Source organism: Morus notabilis, unplaced genomic scaffold (assembly GCF_000414095.1).
Source record: "Morus notabilis unplaced genomic scaffold, ASM41409v2 Scaffold1489, whole genome shotgun sequence".
NCBI lineage: Eukaryota > Viridiplantae > Streptophyta > Magnoliopsida > Rosales > Moraceae > Morus > Morus notabilis.
The window spans coordinates 61,744-85,084 of record NW_010357665.1 but is presented as its reverse complement, the minus strand read 5'-3'; the positions used below and the strand labels follow the sequence as shown (position 1 = coordinate 85,084).

Below are 23,341 nucleotides of genomic sequence, written 5' to 3'. Positions count from 1 at the left end.
AGTGCCGTACCAGCCTCCACAAGGGAGGTAACTCAAGCTCCACAAGGGAGAAAAAAAAAATAATAATAATGATGTCCTCCGACTCAAGGGAGGCATTCAAGTTATAATCACGGTGTCATGGGGGACCTTGCAAACCCTCACGTCCCGATGATTGCGCGCAAGTGGTACGAGCACTCGGGCCCATCAGTAAGAAAGATAAGATAAGATAAGATAATAAGATTCTGATAAGACATCATAATTAAGCATAATTGGCTCATGCATATTTATTCATGTGAACTTACAGTTGTTTTGCGGGAGATAGTTCCTACTTGCTGAGCGAAAGCTCATTATAGAATGTTTATACTGTAGGTAAGCAACCGGCATATAATGCCTGATGGACTGCTGGCGAGTGGATGAACGATGTGGAGCTCGGGATATGGATACCACTCGCAAATATTTTCGCAATCAGCTTTATGTTACAAATAGTTTTGTTAATTATAATTATGAAACAGATATGTTAAGGTTTGAATATTTTAATTAAGAAAGCAATTTCGTATTTTATGTTTATAATAAGACCCTTAAAAAAAAAAAAAATGTTCCGTAAATTTTAAGAAATTTCAGTAAGTACAAGTTAAAAAGTTAGTTACAGTGGCGGCCTCAAAGGAGGGTCGCTACACGTCTTGGGCGCGTACCTTCTTCAGGCGACACAACGCCGACAAGAGCGTGGATTCAACAATCTCGTCCGCCAAACAAATGAACTCATCAGAAAGATCAAGCCGGCTCACGGCGTATTAGCTTCGACGATTCGAGAGATCGTAGAAAGATTACGGGAGACGAAACGCAAGGGTGAAGAGAAAGGATTGTTTTTCGGAAAGGGAAGTTTGTGCTCGTGTTTTTTCGAAGAGGATGGGATTATGGGTATTGGGTTCGATAAGGAAGAGCTTGTGAAAATGCTGGTCGGAGAACAACCCGAAAGGTTGGTGATTTCGTTGGCGGGAAGTGGTGGAGTTGGTAAGACTGCTCTTGCTAGTGTTGTTTTTCGAAGCGACGAGGTGAAGAAACACTTTGATTGCCATGCTTGGATCAATGTGTCTCAATCGTATAGCTTTGAGAACCTGCTCAGGAATGAAACAAAGAAGATCTGCCCGGAAGGCGAAATGGACTCGATTACGGAGGTGATCAGTCGCTTGAACGAATATTTGACGGCGAAGAGGTACGTGATTGTCTTTGATGGTTTGTGGCAAACGGATTTTTTGCAGCTTGTGAATGATGTTTTTCTGGATAACAACAATGGTAGTAGGATAATAATCACAACACGTGATAATGCAATTGCTGCCTCTTGTGATGTTGTTCAAAAAGTACAACCGTTCTCCGAAGAAAGGGCGTGGGAGTTGTTTTGCATAATTGCATTTAGATACGAGTATGAATGTCCTCCTGAATTAAAGAACTCGTCACTTGAAATTGTTAGAAGATGCAATGGCTTGCCCCTTCTCATTTGGGCCGTTGGTGATATCCTGTCAACTAAAGGAAAGATCTTGTCTGAGTGGCAAATGCTGCTTGCCAATATAATTAATGAGATTGGAGAGAATCAGAATCCCTCGCGGATTGAAGAGGTTTCAAGGATTTTTTATCAAAGTTATGGTGATCTACCTTGTCCTATTAGATTCTGCTTTTTGTACTTTGCTATCTTTCCCAAGGGCTATCTAATTCCTGATCTCAAATTGATCAAATTGTGGATTGCCGAGGGATTCATTAAAGAAGAGACGGGGAAGACGATGGAACAAGTCGCAGAAAGATACTTGAATGAGCTCATAAACAGAGACTTGGTCCAAGTCTCATATGTAAACTATTAAGGCACTGAGAGAATGTGTAGAGTCCACGGTTTCATGCATGATATCATCTCACCAAGGGCAAAAATGTTAAGAGTCTGTCAGGTTTTGGATGAGAAAAGCTCTATATCGTTAGAGGACAGTAACATTCGTTTTTTGTCAATCTATGGTGATGCGTTAAATGCTTTGGAGATCTCTACTGAACGCCCTGATGTTCGCTCTCTTTTTCTTTTCAATGGGAGCAAAATAAGTGTGAGAAACTCTTCTGTAGTGAATTTGCTTGAAAGATTTAAACTTTTGGAGCTGTTGGACTTCGAAAATGCTCCTCTTGATGATCTCCCAAATGAAGTGGGAAACTTGTTCCTCTTGAAATACTTGAGCGTAAGGAATACAAAAGTGAAGACGCTTCCAAAGTCCGTAGGCCTACTACTCAATCTACAAACTTTGGATGTAAGAAATACACTAATTCGTGAGCTACCAATCCAGATCCAAAAGCTTGGGAAGCTGCGACATCTTTTGGCCAGCGCACATAACAACAAAATTAGTTTGGATTCAATCCACGGAGTTACGGTAAATGAAGGGATTGGATATTTGGAGGACTTGCAAACTCTAATGACTGTGGAAGCACATGGTAGCTCTTCTGGTTTCATACACGAGTTGGCGAAGTTGAGACAGTTGAGATGGTTGGGCATTTCAAAATTGAGCGCGGACATGGTAGACATTCTCTGCTCATTTATTGAGAAGATGGGCCACCTTGAATCTCTAAGCTTATACTTGTCCAACGCTAGTGAAACAATTGATTTGGAATCTATTTCATCTCCACCGCCTTTACTGAGGCGTCTCATAGTGAAAGGACGACTAGAGAAGCTTCCTAATTGGATTCTGAGACTTCAGAATCTAAACATTTTAGGTTTAAGTTTCACAAGATTAGCTGTTGATCCCTTAAATTTCCTTCAATTTCTGCCCAACTTAAAGTTTCTTTGGTTGCATCGAGCATATGATGGTGAGAAACTTCATTTTAGGGGGGTTACTTTTCAAAAACTGAAGCAACTTGTTTTGACAGAGCTGTATGATCTAAGGTCAATCGACGTAGAGCGAGGAGCATTGCCTCTTCTAGAAGAGCTAAGAATTGGATCTAACCAACATGACTTGTCATTTGACATCCAACACCTAAGAAATCTCCAACTTCTAGAATGCTATGACATGTCTGATGAATTTGTACTTCGCTTGCAACCAGAAGGAGGTTCAGATTACTGGAAGGTTAAGCATATACCATCTGTCATTTTCCGTTATAGAGTTCGAGGGAACCATTATGTGTCGTACAAGCTCGGTGAGCCGGGTTTGTTGGACCATGTGAAAGGGTTATTCAGAACCACAAATGTGGAGTTGTATGGCCGTCAATTGAGTTTCTTTTACAACGATGATGAAGAATTGGCTAGAACCTCAAATGCTGAATGGAGCGACCAGCATAGCTTCTTCACTGATGATATTGAAGACTGATTGAATTTTGTGGTATGTTTCAATTTTCGTTTTTAAGAGAAATTATTGCTTTCAAATTCTCTGTTTCCACTTGTATTGACACTGAACCTTGTTCTTGCAATTTTTTCTATAATTGGATGTTCTTCTCTCCTTTCTCCAATTATGTCTAAACATTTATGCCTTTTTACCCAACATCATTGTTGTTTTCATGGTTATAGGCTTATTGGTAACTCGAAATTCCCAAGGATTTGGACTAAAGGCTGAAGGTGGAGTCATTTTCTAAGATCAATTCTAGCCAGAGTCTGCTGCATTTTTTCCTATAGGATCGTGATTAGTCATTGTTGTAAATGAAGATCATTTGTTATCGGTTTGGCATGACTTCGTTGTAGACTATTCAGGATCAGAAGATGAATATCGTTAGAAATTTTCTGTAACTCGTGACAAATTGTGATCCGGTAAATGTGTTTCTAAGGTGTATAATAGTATACGAGTTTTAGGAAAAATTTTTTTTTTTTTTTTTTTTTTTTTTTTTTTTTTTTTTGAATAAGTGAAAGGAATGGTGGATATTCTTTTCCGAAAGTTGTTGAAATGATCATGAAACAGGGATTTTGGGGGGACTGGAAAGAAACATGGGAAGGACATTTGCTATACCACCCATGACCATGACACCATTGTAGTCATTTGTGCTGTTTTATCCTTTCAAAACTTGATAAGCATCTTCAATTAGTGCAACATATTTTCAAGCCCATCTCCATCTGGTTTCTTTCTTATGCTTGTTGTATAAAGTATGCTCATCAAGATTGAGTTATAAAGGATTTTATATCAGGATACCAAGTTGACACTAATTTCTGAATTTATGTGATGAAGTATTGTTCTGTATCCTGAGAGATTACACCTTGTTCATCGCCCTTTTGCTATTACATCCTGACAACACCCACCATCATACAAATAGAAGAGTAACTTCTAGAAGTCTCTCGAACTCTCTGTGTCACATAGGATTACAATAACTGGTATATTGCTAACCGACCATACAGCCACATTACAATGAAGCCTTCCGGAAGAAAACTAATCCTCCCAGATCAGCATAATTGAAGGCATAACACAGTAAGCAACGATAAAACGTTTCCACCTAGGTTGCTTACCACTTGTTCAGGAGAGCTGAGCATATTTGCTACTTCTTGAATTGTACTCCACAAGAGCACACTGTTTGAATGAGAGTGAGTATGAAGACCGCGGCAGCCAAAACCACAGCGAAAATGGTCAATGGAGAGCTGAAATGTTTGTGTTTTAAGGCTGCCGTCCATTTGTTCCAGGGATCACTGTAATAAGCGTTCAAGCTGACACAAAGATCATTGAAGTAGAAATGTTTACAGCGCAAGATACTTCCTCGTACAAGGTTGTTAATGGATGTTACAACCTCTTTGTTATCGGGTAGCTTACTTTCAATTACACCACTCTGAACAAGCAACTGCACAGCGCTGGTTGTGTCAATGAGGCGGTCAATGATGAAGACGTAGTCATTGATGTAACAATCAAGCAAGTGACATTGTTCAAAAGCAAGCAGATTCAAGAAAAAGCTCTCTGTTGACTTTCGTATTCGCAGACGAGGAATCACCAAAGTTCCTTTGCGGAATTGTATGTCAAACAAGCTTTTAGTTGATCCCACCTCAAAGTTGACCCCTGCCTCATACAACTCCGTTACACTGGGTACAGTTAGAGTCTGAATTTCACCTCTAGGTGGTAGCTCTCTTGGCACGTGACATTGTCTAAAGAAATCAACGAAATGCTTGATTTCGGAGGATTGTACCCTTTTTAGAATTTCCTTTATTCCTCCCAAGTAAGCTTTAAATCGAAAGAATTTGTAGGTCAATATGATGAGGGAAATTTTCTCACTACTCATGGAAAGTCGGTCACCAATGTTGTCTAGAGAAATCCTTAGTTTGGCTAGGGTAAAAATGTCTTCAAATATAAAGAATGGAAGCTGATTTTCCAGTAACATCATATCGTACCTTATATCCCCAACCTTCCACGGTCTATTGAAAATGCGATCATTTTCCTGTACCTCGTCTTTGGAATGGTTCCTCCACAATAGTTCAATGACAAAGGCAGCATCCACAAGGATCATTTCCACGAATCGATTGCTTTCCACAGTTTCGAAGGTTTCGGCATAATGCTTCCGCACTTTCTGTTCCCTTTCCTTAATGAACTTGGTATAATCCTCCAGGCTTACTTTGGTTCTTTCGAGAAAACTATTCAAATAAAGCATTTTATGTTCTTCCATGGCTTGAAAACGTTGTTCACCGTGGTGAAGTGGTCCAATGGAGAGAACCCTAGGGATATAAGCATTCGCATTTTCAAGGCGCAGCCGCTCCGGAACTCTATAGATGCAACATTCAGAAGGTGGTGGAGACAAATTTTGCAACTTCCTTCTCAAAGAATTCACCAAATTCTCTAGCGGTTGATCTTGATCCAGAGAAACCGGGGCACTTGCTTCCATTTTCTAGCCGCAGCAACTGTTTCTACACTCGGAGTTGAAGCAAAACAGACTTGGCACTAACTGCACAAACAAGAGTCTGATTATTTGAGGAATTGCACAGAGTATTGGTATAGTGATAGGACTCAGAGAAGAATCAATTGAGATTATGACTGAATTATGACTTATTATTATTAATCAAGTAAATTAAAAGACAAATCCTGACTTACAATTCGAGAGGTAGGTCGATCTCTCCAAAACTCCTAACTATTCCTAATAACTTGACAAAACTCAACATAAACCTAATTACTTGCTAATGCCCTCTTTATACTAAAGCCCTAAATCCATAGAACACCCAAAAGACTAAACTGCCCCTGCCCTCTTATTCCCACGTCTAACATAAGTAATTATGGGCCTAACATTACTCCCCTCCCAAAAAGACACCTTGTCCTCAAGGTGGAATTCAGGAAATTGTTGTTGAATTACTTCAAATGGCTCCCATGTCGCCTCGTAATCTGGCAAGTTCTTCCATCTAATCAGCACTTCCTTATGACCTGTTGCTCCCCGGCGCACGCCTTCTAAAGCGGACGGTTCCATCACCACTTCCATATCCTCTGTCAATGTGGGTGGTAACGAAGAAGATGATGTGTGTTCGCCAATCACCCGACGCAACTGAGATACATGAAAAACTGGATGAATCGCTGAAGAGGGTGGCAACCGCAATCGGTAAGCCACTTCTCCGGTCCTCTTAATCGCCTTCACCACGGTGTTCAGTGACACCAAGGTTCGGCACAGACTCGGATCGCCTCTCAGAATTACTGGTTGGTTTCCTACCTGAAACTCCATACTCAACAGCTTCCAATTCACCTTCATCGCTCCCAACGTTTGAAGCCACTTCATTCCCAAAATCACGTCCGTGCTTCCCAAATCCAGGGGTAGGAAATCGTCTAACACTCGAATTCCTTGGAGCGACAAAATCACCCCCTTGCAGATTCCTAGGCTCGTTTCTAACACTCCGGTTCCCAAGGTCACCCCAAAACTCCCAGTGTCAATCAACTGGAACCCTATCTTTTCCACCACGCGGTTGGAAATGAAATTGTGTGTGGCCCCACTATCAACTAACACTACCACATCCTGCTCTCGAATCCTACCCTTAATCTTCATGGAATGGCTCGGTGTGAACCCCGCCATTGAATTGAGCGACACCTCAGCCACATCTAAATGCAAGTGTTCTTCCTCCATCAACTCTTCTTCTTCAGCTACTTCTCCGCCTTCCTTGTCATCACACACCGTCAAGACTTGTAGTGAACAGTCCTTACATCGATGCCCTGGGAAAAATTTCTCATCGCATCGAAAGCACAACCCCTTCGCCCTCTTGTCCTGAATCTCTGTCTCAGTGAGGCGCTTGATAGTCCCTCTCGAACATACCCCACTATCCCGATCCTTTTGGGTCTCTCTCTGAAATCCCAACGTCTGAGTTTTCTGCCCACCTGGTGGTGCGCTGTTTTGGTATGAAAAGCCAACTGTGTTGCTCCTATTGACCCGCCCATTGTATTCTTATCCTCAATCATCTGTACCAACTCCATCGTCTCCCCTAACCCTCTCGGTCTCAGCAAACGCAGCGCCGCTCGGATCTCTGGCTTCAGTCCCTTCATAAAATTCCCTTCTAACACCGCTTCTGAGATTTCCCCTAAGCGACCAGATAGCAACTCGAGCTTCTCCTTATACTCCATGACTGTCGTATCCTGGATCAGGGCAAAAAACTGTTCATGTAGATCTCCCTCTTAAGTGGCTCGAAATCGCTACAGCAGCCGGTCCTTAAATTCACCCCAAGTCCTCAATGGTTGCCGTTGTTCTCGCCATTGAAACCACGCAAGGGCCTTTCCCTCCAAACATAACGCCGCCACCATCAGTTTTTCCCTCTTTGAGAGTCCATTGATGACGAAATAGCGTTCTACCCTATACACCCATCCATAGGTATCCTCGCCTTCGAAAATGGGCATTTTCAGCTTCCGTACCCTAGAATCCGCCCCAAATTGGGTATGCCCGGTCCAATTTCGCGCCATCGGAGGCCTCCATCCTCCCGATTCTCCTCCATTCTCCATAAATCCGGCAGTCCTTGCCCCAATTCCGTCATACCCGCTCCCCCTCTTGCCAGAAATTCCTCCTCCCGGTCGTACGCCCCCAAATCCACCCTGCCTGGGTCCGGATCCGCCCTGCCCAGCCCAAATCTAGCCTGCCCAGCCCCAGATCCGACCTGCCCAGGTCCCGGATCTCCCCACCACGACGCTGAAACACCGTGCCCAGCCGTCCCTAGCCCTGGCGCGCCCCATGGCGGCGCCAAAACACCTAACCCCGTCGCCCCAAACCCTAGGCCACCTCCTCCAGCCGCGAATCCTTCATATCCGCCGCCTCTAGCCATTACCTAGCCTCCTCCGCCACCCCCAACGCCGGGAAAAGCTTCTCTAAGTCGCGTGTCGCCTAGGCTGCCCTCTGCGCCAGCAAATTGGCCGCGTCCCGCCGCCTCTGGTCGCGCCAAACGGGCGGATTCCAACCCTCCTCCCTCTGCGCCATCACTGACCTCGGGTTCCGTACCACCAGACCCATCTCCTGCTGCACCGCCGTGGCTCGCCGCTACTACCGGTGGTGGGTTGAGGTGGAGCTCCGTTAATTTCAGCAACATGGCTTCAAGGGATGAAAATTGTTGTTGGACGGTGTTGAATCGCTTGTCGATGGTGGTCTTGAGCAATCCAACCTCTGCTTCTAATTTCTCTTCTAGCGCGTCCACCTTCCTCGCTGCCATTGTCCTAGGAATTCACTCCGATACCAATTTGATAGGACTCATAGAAGAATCTGTTGATATTATGGCTGAATTAGGACTTATTATTATTAATCAAGTAAATTAAAAGACAAATCCTGACCTACAATTCGAGAGGTAGGTCGATCTCTCCCAAACTCCTAACTATTCCTAATAACTTGACAAAACTCAACATAAACCTAATTACTTGCTAATGCCCTCTTTATACTAAAGCCCTAAATCCATAGAACACCCAAAAGACTAAACTGCCCCTGCCCTCTTATTCCCACGTCTAACATAAATAATTATGGGCCTAACATATAGTCATCCCAAGCTTTCTAAATTCATAAAAAAAGCATTCATGGTATTATCTCACAATGTTGGCTCTGAAAGTGTAAGAATAGTATAGAGGGGAACAACTTTATTGGAGGAAAGACCATCATTGAGAAATGCAGTTAACCATCTAAGAGAAATACTACGGATATCCCCATTCAGTATGTACATCTTTTTTTGAAAAACTAATCACCTTCTTGCAAACAAAAATTGCAAAGAAAAGATAAAAACCAAAGCTTGCGCCAAGTCCAAACTCGATATTTCATAATGCATAATCAGTGTACATCCTATAGATGTAATGATTGGAAAAATTCCAGACTTTAAATAATACAACTTATGTATTTACGTCAAGGATTTTTCTAGAAAATATTATGTGACTGAAGGATTTATGAAATTAATATCTGTGTTCCTAAATTCTGTAACAGATTTCATGTTAAGTTCATGTTTTCGATCAAGTAAATTCGATCGGTAAATTCTCACTGTCCTTTAAGGCGGAATAATTTTCAGTATAAGTATAGTTTGAGAATCTTAATTTTAAGAATCTCCAAGCACAACACGATATTAGCAACGTATAAAAAATGCACTGACATTTTAAAAGAAGAGAAAATCCTTAATTGCCAGACAATTAGGTTAAAGTCACAAGATAAATACCTATAGTAGAAGGATACAATGTGAGCTCAGGAGTTAACACCAGCAGAAACAATGTCATTTCCAGAATATAATGCAGAAAAGTTAAATTTAAAATATAAAACACGTAATCTTGAATTATTCAGAATTACACGAGTAAGAATATAAAACAATATTGAATTATTCAGAAATTAATATTGGATTGTAAGTAGTAGATTAACTTACGTGAGCTAGACTAATTACCTCTAATCAGTATAAATTTAATCTGTTTAGAAGAAATATTTGAGGATAAGATCAAGTACGTAATCTTACCTTAATCAGACACCTTATATAGTGAAATTATTAGGGTCCTCTCACATTCTCTCTCTTGCTCTCGTTCACTCTCTCTCTCCTCTCACGTTATCTCACAAAACCATCCATGGCCAAATACTCAACTTCAGATTCAGACCTCCGTTTTTGACACCACCGGTGTCAATAGAAAGATCTCGACAAGCTGAGTTCAATGACAAGTGGCACCACCTCCAACTCCGGCAGAATCAGCTGCAATCGCCAGCGAAAGTTCCAAAAATATCCATTTTTTCCGTCATGATATCTTCGCCATCCGACCTCCGATTGACATGATCTCAGTTCCTATAGATTTAGAACGAAGAAAACCTATCCATTTTCAGAGCTCGATTCTGGCCGGATCACCGCCATCTGTGGTGGCCGGAATTGCCGACGCCGCTGCCGTCATTTCTCTCTCTCCAGGCCGTCGTGGATGTCACCGCCCCCACCAATCAACTTAGAAGCCGACGCCCAGTAGATCCCGACTAGCAGCCACCGTCGGCGTCGCAATTTGGCTGGAAAACGGAGCCACTACCGTCGTCCGTGGAGGGAAGAGGTGGTTCCAACGATCTAACCATTGGATCATCATGACTTTAGTGTCACAACACTCAGTAGGAAGCGGGCAAGAAAACCCCTCAACCAATTTAAGAATTCATGATCGGAAATGTGAGATTTAAGTCGCTGAATTTTACCGACGTTGCCGGTCCCGATAGGTACTGCTACAGGCCGAATCGTATGAAATCGACCGCACCAATGGACTCAGAAGGGTAAATTTAGGGCGGGTCAGACCCAAGTCCGCCGCGAAAAACTCTCCGGGAGCCTCCGCTGCCGTACACCGCCGCCGTTGCAATCGTATTCCGGTGAGGTGTCATTTCTCAGGCTATCGACATCTGTTTGATGATCCGAGACCATATCCCGACTCGTTTCAATTTACTGAACGAAATGGTGACGTTCGTTCAACCAAATTCAATTCTGATAAGAATGGTCTGGTACCAGTTGCACGCGGATTGAGGTGATTCGGACTAAACAAGTGGAGATCAGAATTGAGTGTTTAATGCTTTGATGTTCTTCAAGGGTTATTCATAGTGCTTGCAATTTGTCCCAGAATTAGTTTTGAGGAATACGTAAGAGGACACGACAAGCGAGATACTATCAGAACCGCTTAGCTCGGAATCCAGGCAAGTACAAACCTTGCTTATAGTTTAATTAAGATAGTCGTATAAGACGTATAATTTTCACGAAATACGTTAGTTATGAGATTTACGAATTAGGTTTATGTTTATGTTAAACGTCGTATATAGTTTTCCAATAAAACTTAATGGTTTTCAAATAACAGTGTAAGTGAAAATTGTAGAGAAACGATACGCTAGACCCATAATTTTACGACGTTAAATACGAACCTCAACACTATTATGAGCCCGTTAAGTGAGGTAAAGTAAATTCTATTAAACGTGTATTATAGATGATAATTTAATTAATTATTAAACTAATTAATTAAATTATTTAAGACTTAGAATATGGTTAAGGAAGTTAATTTATTTGATGAAGGGAATTAATTAATTACTAAGATTAATTAACTAACTTATGTAGACTTAGTATATGAATAAAAGGGTTAATTAATTACCAAAAATTAGTTAACTAAATTATTAGACTTATTATAAGGATAAGATAATTAATGAATTATCAATTTAGCACAAATTTGTAATGGCAATTAAGGAAAATAAGATTTTGAAGATTTAATAAATTGATTCTTATAGTAAATTATCCTTCAGTAAAGGAAAAGAATACATGCCTTAAGTAAAGGGCTAGATTTCCTTCATAAGCTGCTAAAATAGAATAGCAAACGACAGGTAATCTCACACTCTAAATAGGTGTTCATTTTCAGAAGTAAATAAGTAAGAGAATAGACTGTTTGGCGAAAAGTGGTTTCCAGCTCTGTAAATCAGGTAAGCAGGAATCTCACCTACATCATGAGTAGATTTAAAAAAAAGTTACACATGTCATATATACATGTTTATGCTTTATGTATTATATGCGATGCCATGTCATACTACATACACCTTAATAAGTCAAGAGGAACTTATAAGAAGAAACTCAGTTGAGTGCCGTACCAGCCTCTGCGAGGGAGGTAATTAGACTCCGCAAGGGAGATAAAGAAAAAAAAGTCCTCTGCAAGGGAGGCACTCAGTTCAGTTATAATCACGGTGTCATGGGGGACCTTACAAACTCTCACGTCCCGATGATTGCGCGCAAGTGGTACGAGCACTCAGACCCATAAGTAAGAAATATAAGATAAGATAAGATAATAAGACACTGATAAGACATCATAATTAAGCATAATCAGCTCATGCATATTTATTCATGTGTACTTATGGTTATTTTGCGAGTGATAATTCCTACTTGCTGAGCGAAAGTTCAATCAGATGTGTTCATGCTGTAGGTAAGAAACCTATCAAGAATTATTGAAGCGTATTAGCGAGCGGCGGATGAATGGTGGAGATGGGAATGGATACCGCTCACGCAGTCATTTTCCACAGTAGTTAAAGTTTTAAAGAATTCTGATAAGTATGTCTATAAACTTATACTATTAGAAGTTTGTAGTATAATGCAGTTTGTGTAAACTGTTAGAAAGTAGTCGTTCTAGTAAGTTTAAAAAGAAAAGAAAAAGAGAATGTCGTAGCATTCCTACAACATTTTCAAAGAATGCTACAACATTCCTAAAGCGTTTTAAGAAAAGAATGCTACAGCATTCCTACAACATTTTAAAAAAAGATTGTTACAATATTCCCAAAGCATTTTTAAAGAATGCTACAGCATTCCTACAACATTTTAAAAAGATTGTTACAGCATTCCCAAAGCATTTTTAAGAAGATTACTGCAGCATTCCTACAGCATTTTAAGAAAAGCTTTAAGAAATTTAGTGATTTATTCTTTTGAAATTATTGTTACGAATTAAGAAATTATTCATTCTTATAAAAAAAAATGTTCCGCAAATTTTAAGAAATCCCAATAAGTACAAGTTAATTTTAGCTACGGTGGCGGCCTCCTAGGAGGGTCGTCATAGTTGGTATCAGAACCGGTATCCTGCCATCCTACTCCACGTCGTCACGTGTCTGCTTTGCCATAGTCCAAGTAAGTTAAAGTATGTTTATGTTAATTATATTATAAGTAGTTAATAAACACAAACGTTTATTTAGCGAGCAACCAAAGGTTGATATGTTGCACGATTAAGATCGTCCTATCAAGGACCATTCGAGTCTAACCGCCCCAACGTTTTACTGTGTTGTAATTCCTTGGGCTGACAAGACGATATCTAGAGAAGTGTAATCATTTGATGTTACTCCTTTAATGATCGTTGCTGGACTATGAAGCCAAGCAAAGTATCAGAGCCACGTATAGCAGTTTGAAAAAAAACTACTACCAAGACTCCCTTTGAGGAAGCCCGTATGACTGCATGGCTAGCAGTGGCTTTTCAGAATGGATCCATAAAGAGGATTTGAATATGTAGCATAAAGGTGATGCTAATAAGGAGATGGAGGATGTAATATTGCCAAGATAGATGTGGGCCAAGTTCGATGACTATATATGTATACTAAGATACGATATAGGAAATAGAGCTTTAACATTAAGCAATACCAGCTTATGGCAGATGTTAAGCAACCCACTTAAGATATAATACACAATGATTGCTAGCCTTAAAATATTTAGCAATCTCATAGAAAGTACCTATGTGTATGAATGTGTTGATAAGTAACTCACAAAGACTATAAGTTAAGACAAATGCAAAAGAGGTTCAAGATGTTGAGAATCTTATTCGGATATAGGTATAAGAACTAATGCAATGAGTTTAGATGTAAGTAGCAGTTAAGTGATAAGAAAAGAACACCGAAGGTCATGGACAAGTTGAGGGAGGTTGTTCTAAGTTAGTTTCTGACCAAACCAATCCCTCTACAACAACCTTAAGAGGAGATATTCTCACCCTATTTACGATTGAAGAATACAGTTACAGATTTGTTTAAAATCTTCTAAAAGACTTAAGATTGCATTAGGTAAAGATGATAAAGGTAAAAGTTACCTTTGTGGTGAAAGTATCGATTGACAAAAATAAGAGATGACATAAGATAGTAGGCAATTAAGGTATGATAATACACTGTCATAAACTTATCCATTAAAAAATCATGGATTAAATGTGCTAAGTTGACACAGTACTAGGGTGACCACGAATAGAGAATGTGATCTGAATTAAGTAATTAGAGGAAGAATAGAATAGTATAAAATTCTCTAATAGAAGAGCAAAACTTTTCTTATGGCACATCCAGTCACCAATATGCATAAAACCCAACTTATAGTGATATAGTATTCTCGTGAATAGTAATTATCAAATAAAGTGATAAATGTGTTAATCTACGTATCTACTTAAGGAGATTAACTTGGGTAGGTGAAATCTCTTAATAAATGGGATTATAGCTTAAGAAATATAAGAAACCTCATAGTCAAAGGTGACTCATTATTAGATATTATGAAGCAAGGAAATAGAAAAAAATATGATTTACGTGCCAATCAAGATGCGTTGTAAGAAGGAAATTACAACAAGAGTGGAGCAAACCAATTAAGGATAGTGTTTATCTATTAAGAAAAATTTGGTTGTGATGTCAATCTAAAGCAGATTTATTAGGACTTATGATTGAAACTTTGAGGACTTAAGTCACGAATTTATAAATCAAACTCTTAATAGAGGATATAAAATGTAATCTTTTTAAAAGAGAAGATCTTTTGCATAAGTGAAGGAATAGTAAGGACTAGCAACTTAGTCAGTATGATAAGTAAGTTAAAGGTAAGATGTTAAGGTGTCAAACATAGCAATGGTTTAAAGATTTTGTTTTATATATACCCTACCCGATAATAAATAGGAAAACACTATTATCAATCTAGGAATATAATGAGAATGGAAGAAATTTTTTTAGTGTAATCATTCTTACACTGGGAGGATGATCTTATTGAGTTTAGAGGTCGAGGATTAGGCTAAGAAGGATGGGTGTATAATCATTAAGACTATGATCTATGCTTTGAGAGGTACAGGGATCGAAAGATGGATGATCCTACCTAAGAACAAAGATATCAACAAAAGGTAATACTTCAAAATATACCTATTTTAAAGAGAAATTATTGGAATTTGTCCAGAATCATAAGTTTAAGATAATTGTTCTTTGAGAAAAGTAAAAACAAGATGAAATGAACTTAAGAGCTTAATTATATAAAGAATAAATTATAAGAAGAATGCTAAACTATGAAGATTGTATCTTCTTGAATGAGTTCATACTTTTGAGAGTAGTTTGAACTCGACACTAAATAAGAATGGAAAGGGGTAGACTCCTTAGAAAGACTCATAAAACCTAAGATAGAATAATTGAGTGAGAGTCACATCGTTAAAAGATACATTAGTAACTCCAAAGGAAAAGATGATTTAGCTAGTTGTGTAAGCAATAACTATCCTTCAAAGCATTAAAGGAGAGTTATGAATGTTTTGTGATAGAAACATAAACAGTTAGAGCTCCAGAAAGAAGATAAGTTACGTCAGATGAGGCCGATACATGTATTCCTTAAGGAATTAAGTATTTGAGGAAATCAGTTATGAAGTCTGATGATTAAAAGACAAATATAGGGTATGTAAACCTCAAGTAGTCATTTACAGAACTCAGGAAACAACACAACCTTACCTTGTAGAAGTATGTGTTACGATCAGTTGTATGAAATTTAGACTCAGAAGGGTCTCGTTACTCTATGAAATAAGGTCCAGACAGAGAAAATACCCAAACAATCGTGATATGATACGATGTTCGGTCACGGATTCTACAATAAGTTAGAATAAGAAAGTATTACAATACGGTTTTTGCATGTGATAAGGGATTCAAAGTACCGTTGAGTTCGTGCGTCACGTGAACTGTCTGTTAGAGGAAAGGTGAAGCTCCAACTTAAGTATAAATATACACACACACATATATATATATATATATATATGGAGAATAATTAAATTGAGGCACCTCAGCTTTGATAAGAAACTGCTTAATGATTATGACTAATAAAGTAGAAGTGAGGATATTCCATAATAAATGGGAAAAACTATTAGAACAAAGTAGAAAGCTCCTATAAGTATGGACAGTAAGACTGATCTTTCTCCACTCATACTCCAAGAGAAGGGTGGAGTAGCTAGAAGAAGAATAGAAAAAGTTTAATCGAGATAAGAAGGATCCCCCAAAGTATTAGAATAATTATATATAAATAAGCTATAGTTACTACTATTGCTAATGATAACGATTTGGATAATGAGAACCCATTAAGAAAGTGTTAAGATGACAGATTCTTGAGCCATCTCATATATCAAATCACGATTCAGCGAAAGAAACGCAGGAGTTAAGAGTAGAGAGCAAGTTGAAATCATGGATTAGTAGGAAAGAGACCTCATAGAAAGTAAGGTCAATAATCTTAGTAAGATCCTCGGGAAAGAATGAAAAACATTACAAACCTTGACTTCTTCATTCTAATTTTGAAGATAAAATTTATATAAGCCTAGTGAATTGTAATGTCGAGGAGAATTAGTAGATAAATAAGTATACTAATTTATTGATTTTTCCATAAATAAGCCATGCATTCTACAGGTTTAAAACCTCTAAGTACACGTGCTCATATTAGAATGACGTGTAAAATCTCAGTATGACAAGATATACTATGAAAAACCTAATAAGTATATCTGAGTATGTTTATGAGTACCGTGAGACATGAAAAAAATGACTTAACGGTACACCATGTCAGATAGTGACTAAGAATATTGGCTATGAGAGTGTAAAGTTTCAAGTAAACTGTTTGACTTCAGATAAGTCATCACATTCTTAACAATTCAGACAAATTAACGAGCCAATAAGTAAGCACGCGATTAGTAATAACCAAGAATATTTTAAGAACTAAGCAGTATTATGAGTGTAGAATTATAGAATTATGGAATAATCCCATGATTCAATATGTAGTATTACATTTGTACTACGTAGTACCCCCATAAACCACAAGGATGAACATTTTAATCCAAATTATAAAAAAGTAGTACATCACACTTAGGATTAGAGAGTTGTCACGACAGTTGTATCAAAAGGATATTACGATAACCCAGGACCAAGATCAGATAGATCTGATAATGGAGTTTCAGTCGAATCAAGGATAGAAATGTATAGTCTAAGTCTATGTTAAAAAAAAGTTTCGAGATCAATCACGACTTATACTAGACAATTGATTGACTAATCCTAAAGATTAATTCGGTTGAAGATTGAACTGACAATCGAGACTAAGAAGAGTGATCAGCCATTTTGGAGACAAACTATCTCATCCAAAGCACTAGTTACCCTAACAGAAGGATGTTGCTGAATTCACATCGAATTGCCTTGATTGATAGGAAGTTAAAGTAAAACAACAACATCCAGCAGGAGAACTGCAGAAGATCTACACTCCAGAATAGAAGTGTGATCAAGCTCAGTTATTATATTGAGAGACGACCATTTCACATTAAGATTCTAGAAAAGTGTACATGACGCAATGGGATCTAAGTTAAAGTTTAGGATAGCTTCCCACCGTAGAAGATATGCTGAGAGCATGTGTCATGGATTTCAAGGGGAACTAGGATAGGAAGTTGCCTTTGATAGAGTTTTCCTATAACAACAGTTATCACACGTCAATAGGAATGACACCTTTCGAAGCTCTATACAGAAGAAAATGCAGGTCCCCAATTCATTAGTATGAACTTGGGGAGAAGCATCTAGAAATAGTATACTTTATCAGGAGAACCACAGAGGATGTGATACTTATCATAAGGAGGTTCGATACAGCCCACAGTCGTCAGAAGAGCTATGAAAGGAGTAATAAGATTCGGTAAGAGATGGAAACTCAACCCAATGTACATCGGACCGTTTGAGATCCTCGAAAGGATTAGTAAAGTCGCATATAGACTTTCATTGTCGCCAAAATTGGCTTATGTACACAACGTCTTTCACGAATTGATATTGAAGAAGTATGCGACAGATCCATCGCATGTATTGCACTAGGAACCTGTCGAAGTGCACGCAGACCTCATTTAGGAGGAGAAAACAGTCTAGATCCTCGTTCGCGAGGAGAAAACTTTAAGGAATAAAGTAATTCCTCTGGTTAAAGTCTTGTAGTGGAATCATAATATTGAGGAAGCTACTTGAGAACGCGAAGAGAATATGAGGAAAAGCTACCCTGAGTTGTTCTAATTTTTGGGGCAAAAATTCTTAAGAGGGGTAGATTGTAATGACTGAGAAAATTCCAGACCTTAAATAATTCAACTTATATATTTAAGCCAAGGATTTTACTAGAAAATATTAAGTGATTGAAGGATTTATGGAATTAATATATGTATTCCTAAATTCTGTAGCAGATTTCATGTTAAGTTCATGTTTTCGATCAAGTAAATTCGATCGGTAAATTCTCACCGTACTTTAAGGCGGAATAACTTTCAGTACAAGTATAGTTTGAGAATCTTAATTTCAAGAATCTCCAAGCACAACACGATGTTAGCAGCGTATAAAAAAATGCACTGACATTTTAAAAGAAGAAAAAATCCTTAATTGCCAGACAGCTAGGTTAAAGTCACAAGATAAATACCTATAGTAGAAAGATACAATGTGAGCTCGAGAGTTGACACCAGTAGAAACAATGTCATTTCCAGAATATAATGCAGAACCGTTAAATTTAAAATATAAAACAGGTAATCTTGAATTATTCAGAATTACGCGAGTAAGAATATAAAACAATATTCAATTATTCAGAAATTAATATTGGACTGTAAGTAGTAGATTAACTTACGTGAGCTAGACTAATTACCTCTAATCAGTATAAATTTAATCTGTTTAGAGGAAATATTTGAGGATTAGATCAAGCATGTAATCTTGCCTTAATCAGACACCTTATAAAGTGAAATTATTAGGGTTCTCTCACTTTCTCTCTCTTGCTCTCGTTCACTCTCTCTCTCCTCTCACATTCTCTCACAAAACAATCCATGGCCAAATACTCAAGTTGAGATTCGGACCTCCGTTTTTTACACTACTAGTGTCAATAGAAAGACCTCGATGAGCTGAGTTCAACGACATGCGGCACGACCTCCAACTCCGCTGAAATTAGCCGTAATCGCCGGCGGAAGTTATGAAAATACCCATTTCTTCCCGTCGTGATATCTCCGCCATCCGACCTCCGATTGAGATGATCTTAGTTCCTATAGATTTAGAATGAAGGGACAAAGAAAACCCATCCATTTTCACAACTTGATTCTTGTCAGAGCGCTGCCGTCTGTGGTGGCCGGAATCACCGCTGCTGCCGTCGTCGTTTCTCTCTGTCCAGGCCATTGTGGATGTCACCGCCCCCACCAATCAACTTAGAAGCTGACGCTCAGTAGATCCCAACCAGCAGCCACAGTCGCCATTGCAGTTTGGCCAGAAAACGGAGCCACTACCGTCGTCCGTGGAGGGAAGAGGTGGTTCCAACGATCTAACCATTGGATCGTCGTGACTTTGGTACACCCAGAAGGAAGCGGGTAAGAAAATCCCTCAACCAATTTTAGGAATTCATGACCGGAAATGTGAGATTTGAGTCGCCAAATTTTACCGACGTTGCCGGTCTCGATAGGTACTGTTACAGGCCGAATTGTATGAAATTGACCGCACCAATGGACTTAGAAGGGTCAATTTAGGGGGGTAGGACCCAAGTTTGCCGTGAAAAAACTCTCCAGGAGCCTCCGCTGCCGTACACCGCCACCGCCGCAGCCGTATTCCGGCGAGGTATCATTTCTCAGGCTATCGACATCCGTTTGATGATCCGAGACCATATCCCGACTCGTTTCAACATGCTGAACGAAATGGTGACGTCCGTTCAACCAAAATCAATTCTGATAAGAATGGTCTGGTACTTGTTGCATGCGGATCGAGGTAATTCGGACTAAACAAGTGGAGATCAGAATTGAGTGTTTAATGCTTCGATGTTCTTCAAGGATCATTCATAGTGCTTGCAGTTTTTCTCAGAATTAGTTTTGAGGAATACGTAGGAGGATACGACAAGCGAGATACTATCAGAACCGCTTAGCTCAAAATCCAGGCAAGTACAAACCTTGCTTATAGTTTAATTAAGATAGTCGTATAAAGCGTATGATTTTCACGAAATATGTTAATTATGAGATTTGTGAATTAGGTTTATGTTTATGTTAAACGTCGTATATAGTTTTCCAATAAAACCGAACGGTTTTCAAATAAGCGTGTAAGAGAAAATCGTAAAGAAACGATACGCTAGACCCATAATTTTACGACGTTAAATACGGACCTCAATATTATTATGAGCCATCAAGTGAGGTAAAGTAAAGTATATTAAAAGTGTATTAAGGATGATAATTTAATTAATTATTAAACTAATTAATTAAATTATCTAAGACTTAGAATATGGTTAAGGAAGTTAATTAATTTGGTGAAGGGAGTTAATTAATTACTAAGATTAATTAACTAACTTATGTAGACTTAGTGTATGAATAAGAGGGTTAACTAATTACTAAAAATTAGTTAACTAAATTATTAGACTTATTATAAGGATAAGATAATTAATGAATTATCAATTTAGCACAAATTTGTAATGGCAATTAAGGAAAATAAGATTTTGAAGATTTAATAAATTGATCCTTATAGTAAATTATCCTTCAGTAAAGGAAAAGAATACACGCCTTAAGTAAAGGGCTAGATTTCCTTCATAAGCTGCTAAAATAGAATAGCAAACGACAGCTAATCTCATACTCTAAATGGGTGTTCATTTTCAAAAGTAAGCAAGTAAGAGAATAGACTGTTTGGCGAAAAGTGGATTCCAGCTCTGTAAATCAGATAAGTAGGAATTTCGCCTACAGCATGAATTGATTTAAAAAAAAGGTTACACATGTCATATATACATGTTTATGCTTTATGTATTGTATGCGATGACATGTCATACTGCATACACCTTAATAAGTCAAGAAGAACTTATAAGAAGAAACTCAGTTGAGTGCCGTACCAGCCTCCGCGAGAGAGGTAATTAGACTCCACAAGGGAGATAAAGAAAAAAGAAGTCCTCCACAAGGGAGGCACTCAGTTCAGTTATAATCACGGTGTCATGGGGGGACTTGCAAACCCTTACGTCCCGATGATTGCGCGCAAGTGGTATGAGCACTCGGGCCCATAAGTAAGAAAGATAAGATAAGATAAGATAATAAGACACTGATAAGACATCATAATTAAGCATAATCAACTCATGCATATTTATTCATGTGTACTTACAGTTATTTTGCGAGAGATAATTCCTACTTGCTGAGCGAAAGTTCAATCAGATATGTTCATACTGTAGGTAAGAAACCTATAAGCAATTCTTGAAGGACAATGGCGAGCGGAGGATAAATGGTGGAGATGGAAATGGATACCGCTTACGCAGTCATTTTCCGCAGTAGTTAAAGTTTTAAAGAATTCTGATAAGTATGTCTATAAACTGATATTATTAGAAGTTTGTAGTATAATGCAGTTTGTGTAAACTGCTAGAAAGTATGTCGTTCTAGGAAGTTTAAAAAGAAAAGAAAAAGAGAATGCCGCAGCATTCCTACATCATTTTAAAAGAATGCTACAACATTCCTAAAGCATTTTAAGAAAAGAATGCTACAGCATTCCTACAACATTTTAAAAAAATATTGCTACAGTATTCTCAAAGCATTTTTAAAGAATACTACAGCATTCTTACAACATTTTAAAAAGATTGCTACAGCATTCTCAAGGCATTTTTAAGAAGAATGCTACAACATTCCTACAGCATTTTAAGAAATGTTTTAAGAAATTTAGTGATTTATTCTTTTGAAATTATTGATGCGAATTAAGAAATTATTCCTTTTTAAAAAAAAAAAAAATGTTCCGCAAATTTTTAAAAATCCCAATAAGTACAAGTTAATTTCAGCCACAGTGGCGGCCTCCTAGGAGGGTCGTCACACTAGAGTATAGAGGAATGAAGCTCTGAGGTTCTAAGAAGGAAGCAACGGTGGACCGGTGATGGTAAACTCAACTAGAGACCAGTAAATACAACCAACATAAACAGAAACAAAGAGGATAAAGATGAAAGAAAAACTACTAGTTTCGACTAATGTCTTTTCCTTCTTTTGCTTCCCTTAACTACTTCCTGAAGCAGCAGGGTGATTTTTCATAGGTGCAAAGAACCTGCTCAATTTATTTACCTATTCGTATAAATTCCCAAACTCATTGATCCTATAGTCACTCTCTCGCTCTCCAGGTGTCAATAGTGTGGCAAGAAATGGCCTCTAAAAGTTTTCGAAACAAGTAATGTCTCAATATCTAATCTGCCATCCGATTTTAGGTTTCATCAAACAATCTAAACCAGCCATGACCGAACGTCAAATCTAATACAGCTAGTATCAAATTCAAAGAACTTGAAATTTCTTTTTCTTTCGTCTTTTTTTTTTTTTTAAGGATAAAAAAAGAGCGCCAATGTTTGACTTTTGTGCTCTTGAGTTGTAATAACAGCCAGTTCATATTGTAATGAAAGAACTTAAAAAAAAAAAAAAACACCCAGATACACACTCACAAATATTTGATCTATTTGATACTGATCTGAATTTGCAGAATAGTACTTCTAATAAACATGCTACAAAAATAACAATAAAGGAAGATAGATTGGTTTCAACTATTCCTTTAACGGATATGCAAAGACAATTGCAATATATACAGCTGTATTTTACATAAATTCTGAAGTTTCCAACTGATTCAAACCATTTAAACTCATACTACGAAACTGGATCCGAAAAATAAATAAAAAAACAATAATAATAAAAATAAAAAACCAAAAACCAGAAAAAGAAAGGAACAGGTCAAGCCCAGAAATTTATACAATGAGCAAGTGGGAACGCCCAAAATAGATAAAGAGAAGCAAAGTGTTTACAAAATAGAGAAGAAGGGAAAAAACAATGAAATACCGGGTGGCGAGCGGTGGGGCAAACTGAGGGATCATGAGCTACTTGGGAGTTGGAGCAAAGCCCAAAAGGTTTCACATCTCATGTGCAACTGGGCAATTTTATCTCACCGGTAAGTTCATTCTTAGTTCACCTTTTAAAATTTAAAAATTCTTATTTTAACTCTTAATTTTAAATTATTCTCACTTAATTCTTTTTATTATAATTTTTATTAAAATTACACGAAAAAAGATTAGTTAAGTATAGTCATGTGATTTTTATACATTTATTTTTTAACAAAAATCTAAACAAAAAAACTATGTGATTGCATTATTCTCTTTTTATCTATCTGTTTTTAAAAGAATTTGCACAAACGGAGTTAAGTACAAACAATTTAAAGTTCAGGGAAAAAATTAATATTTTTAAAATTTAAAGAGTAAATTTAAAATGACTCTAAAATTTAAAGACGTCAATGATAATAATCCAAA

The 23,341-nt window shown here is 38.0% G+C and overlaps 3 protein-coding genes across 3 annotated transcripts; 2 read left to right on the top strand and 1 right to left on the bottom strand.

Moving 5' to 3' along the window:
• The first annotated feature begins 893 nt into the window (after window positions 1-893).
• On the top strand, window positions 894-1,832 carry LOC112093712 (disease resistance protein RPM1-like). The gene has a single exon (XM_024172678.1). It carries the CDS (start codon window positions 894-896, stop codon window positions 1,830-1,832), a length of 939 nt encoding a protein of 312 aa, XP_024028446.1.
• A 63-nt stretch (window positions 1,833-1,895) lies between these two features.
• On the top strand, window positions 1,896-3,308 carry LOC21387524 (disease resistance protein RPM1). The gene has a single exon (XM_010090313.1). It carries the CDS (start codon window positions 1,896-1,898, stop codon window positions 3,306-3,308), a length of 1,413 nt encoding a protein of 470 aa, XP_010088615.1.
• Window positions 3,309-4,458: 1,150 nt separating this feature from the next.
• LOC21387523 (UPF0481 protein At3g47200) lies at window positions 4,459-5,784 on the bottom strand. The gene has a single exon (XM_010090312.1). The coding sequence runs from the start codon at window positions 5,782-5,784 to the stop codon at window positions 4,459-4,461; it is 1,326 nt and encodes a 441-aa protein (XP_010088614.1).
• Window positions 5,785-23,341: the final 17,557 nt, after the last annotated feature.

What these genes read in the sequence shown, in the direction of transcription:
- LOC112093712 (XM_024172678.1), top strand. Translation starts at nt 894, where the DNA reads ATGGGTATTGGGTTCGATAAGGAAGAGCTTGTGAAAATGCTGGTCGGA.
- LOC21387524 (XM_010090313.1), top strand. Translation starts at nt 1,896, where the DNA reads ATGTTAAGAGTCTGTCAGGTTTTGGATGAGAAAAGCTCTATATCGTTA.
- LOC21387523 (XM_010090312.1), bottom strand. Translation starts at nt 5,784, where the DNA reads ATGGAAGCAAGTGCCCCGGTTTCTCTGGATCAAGATCAACCGCTAGAG.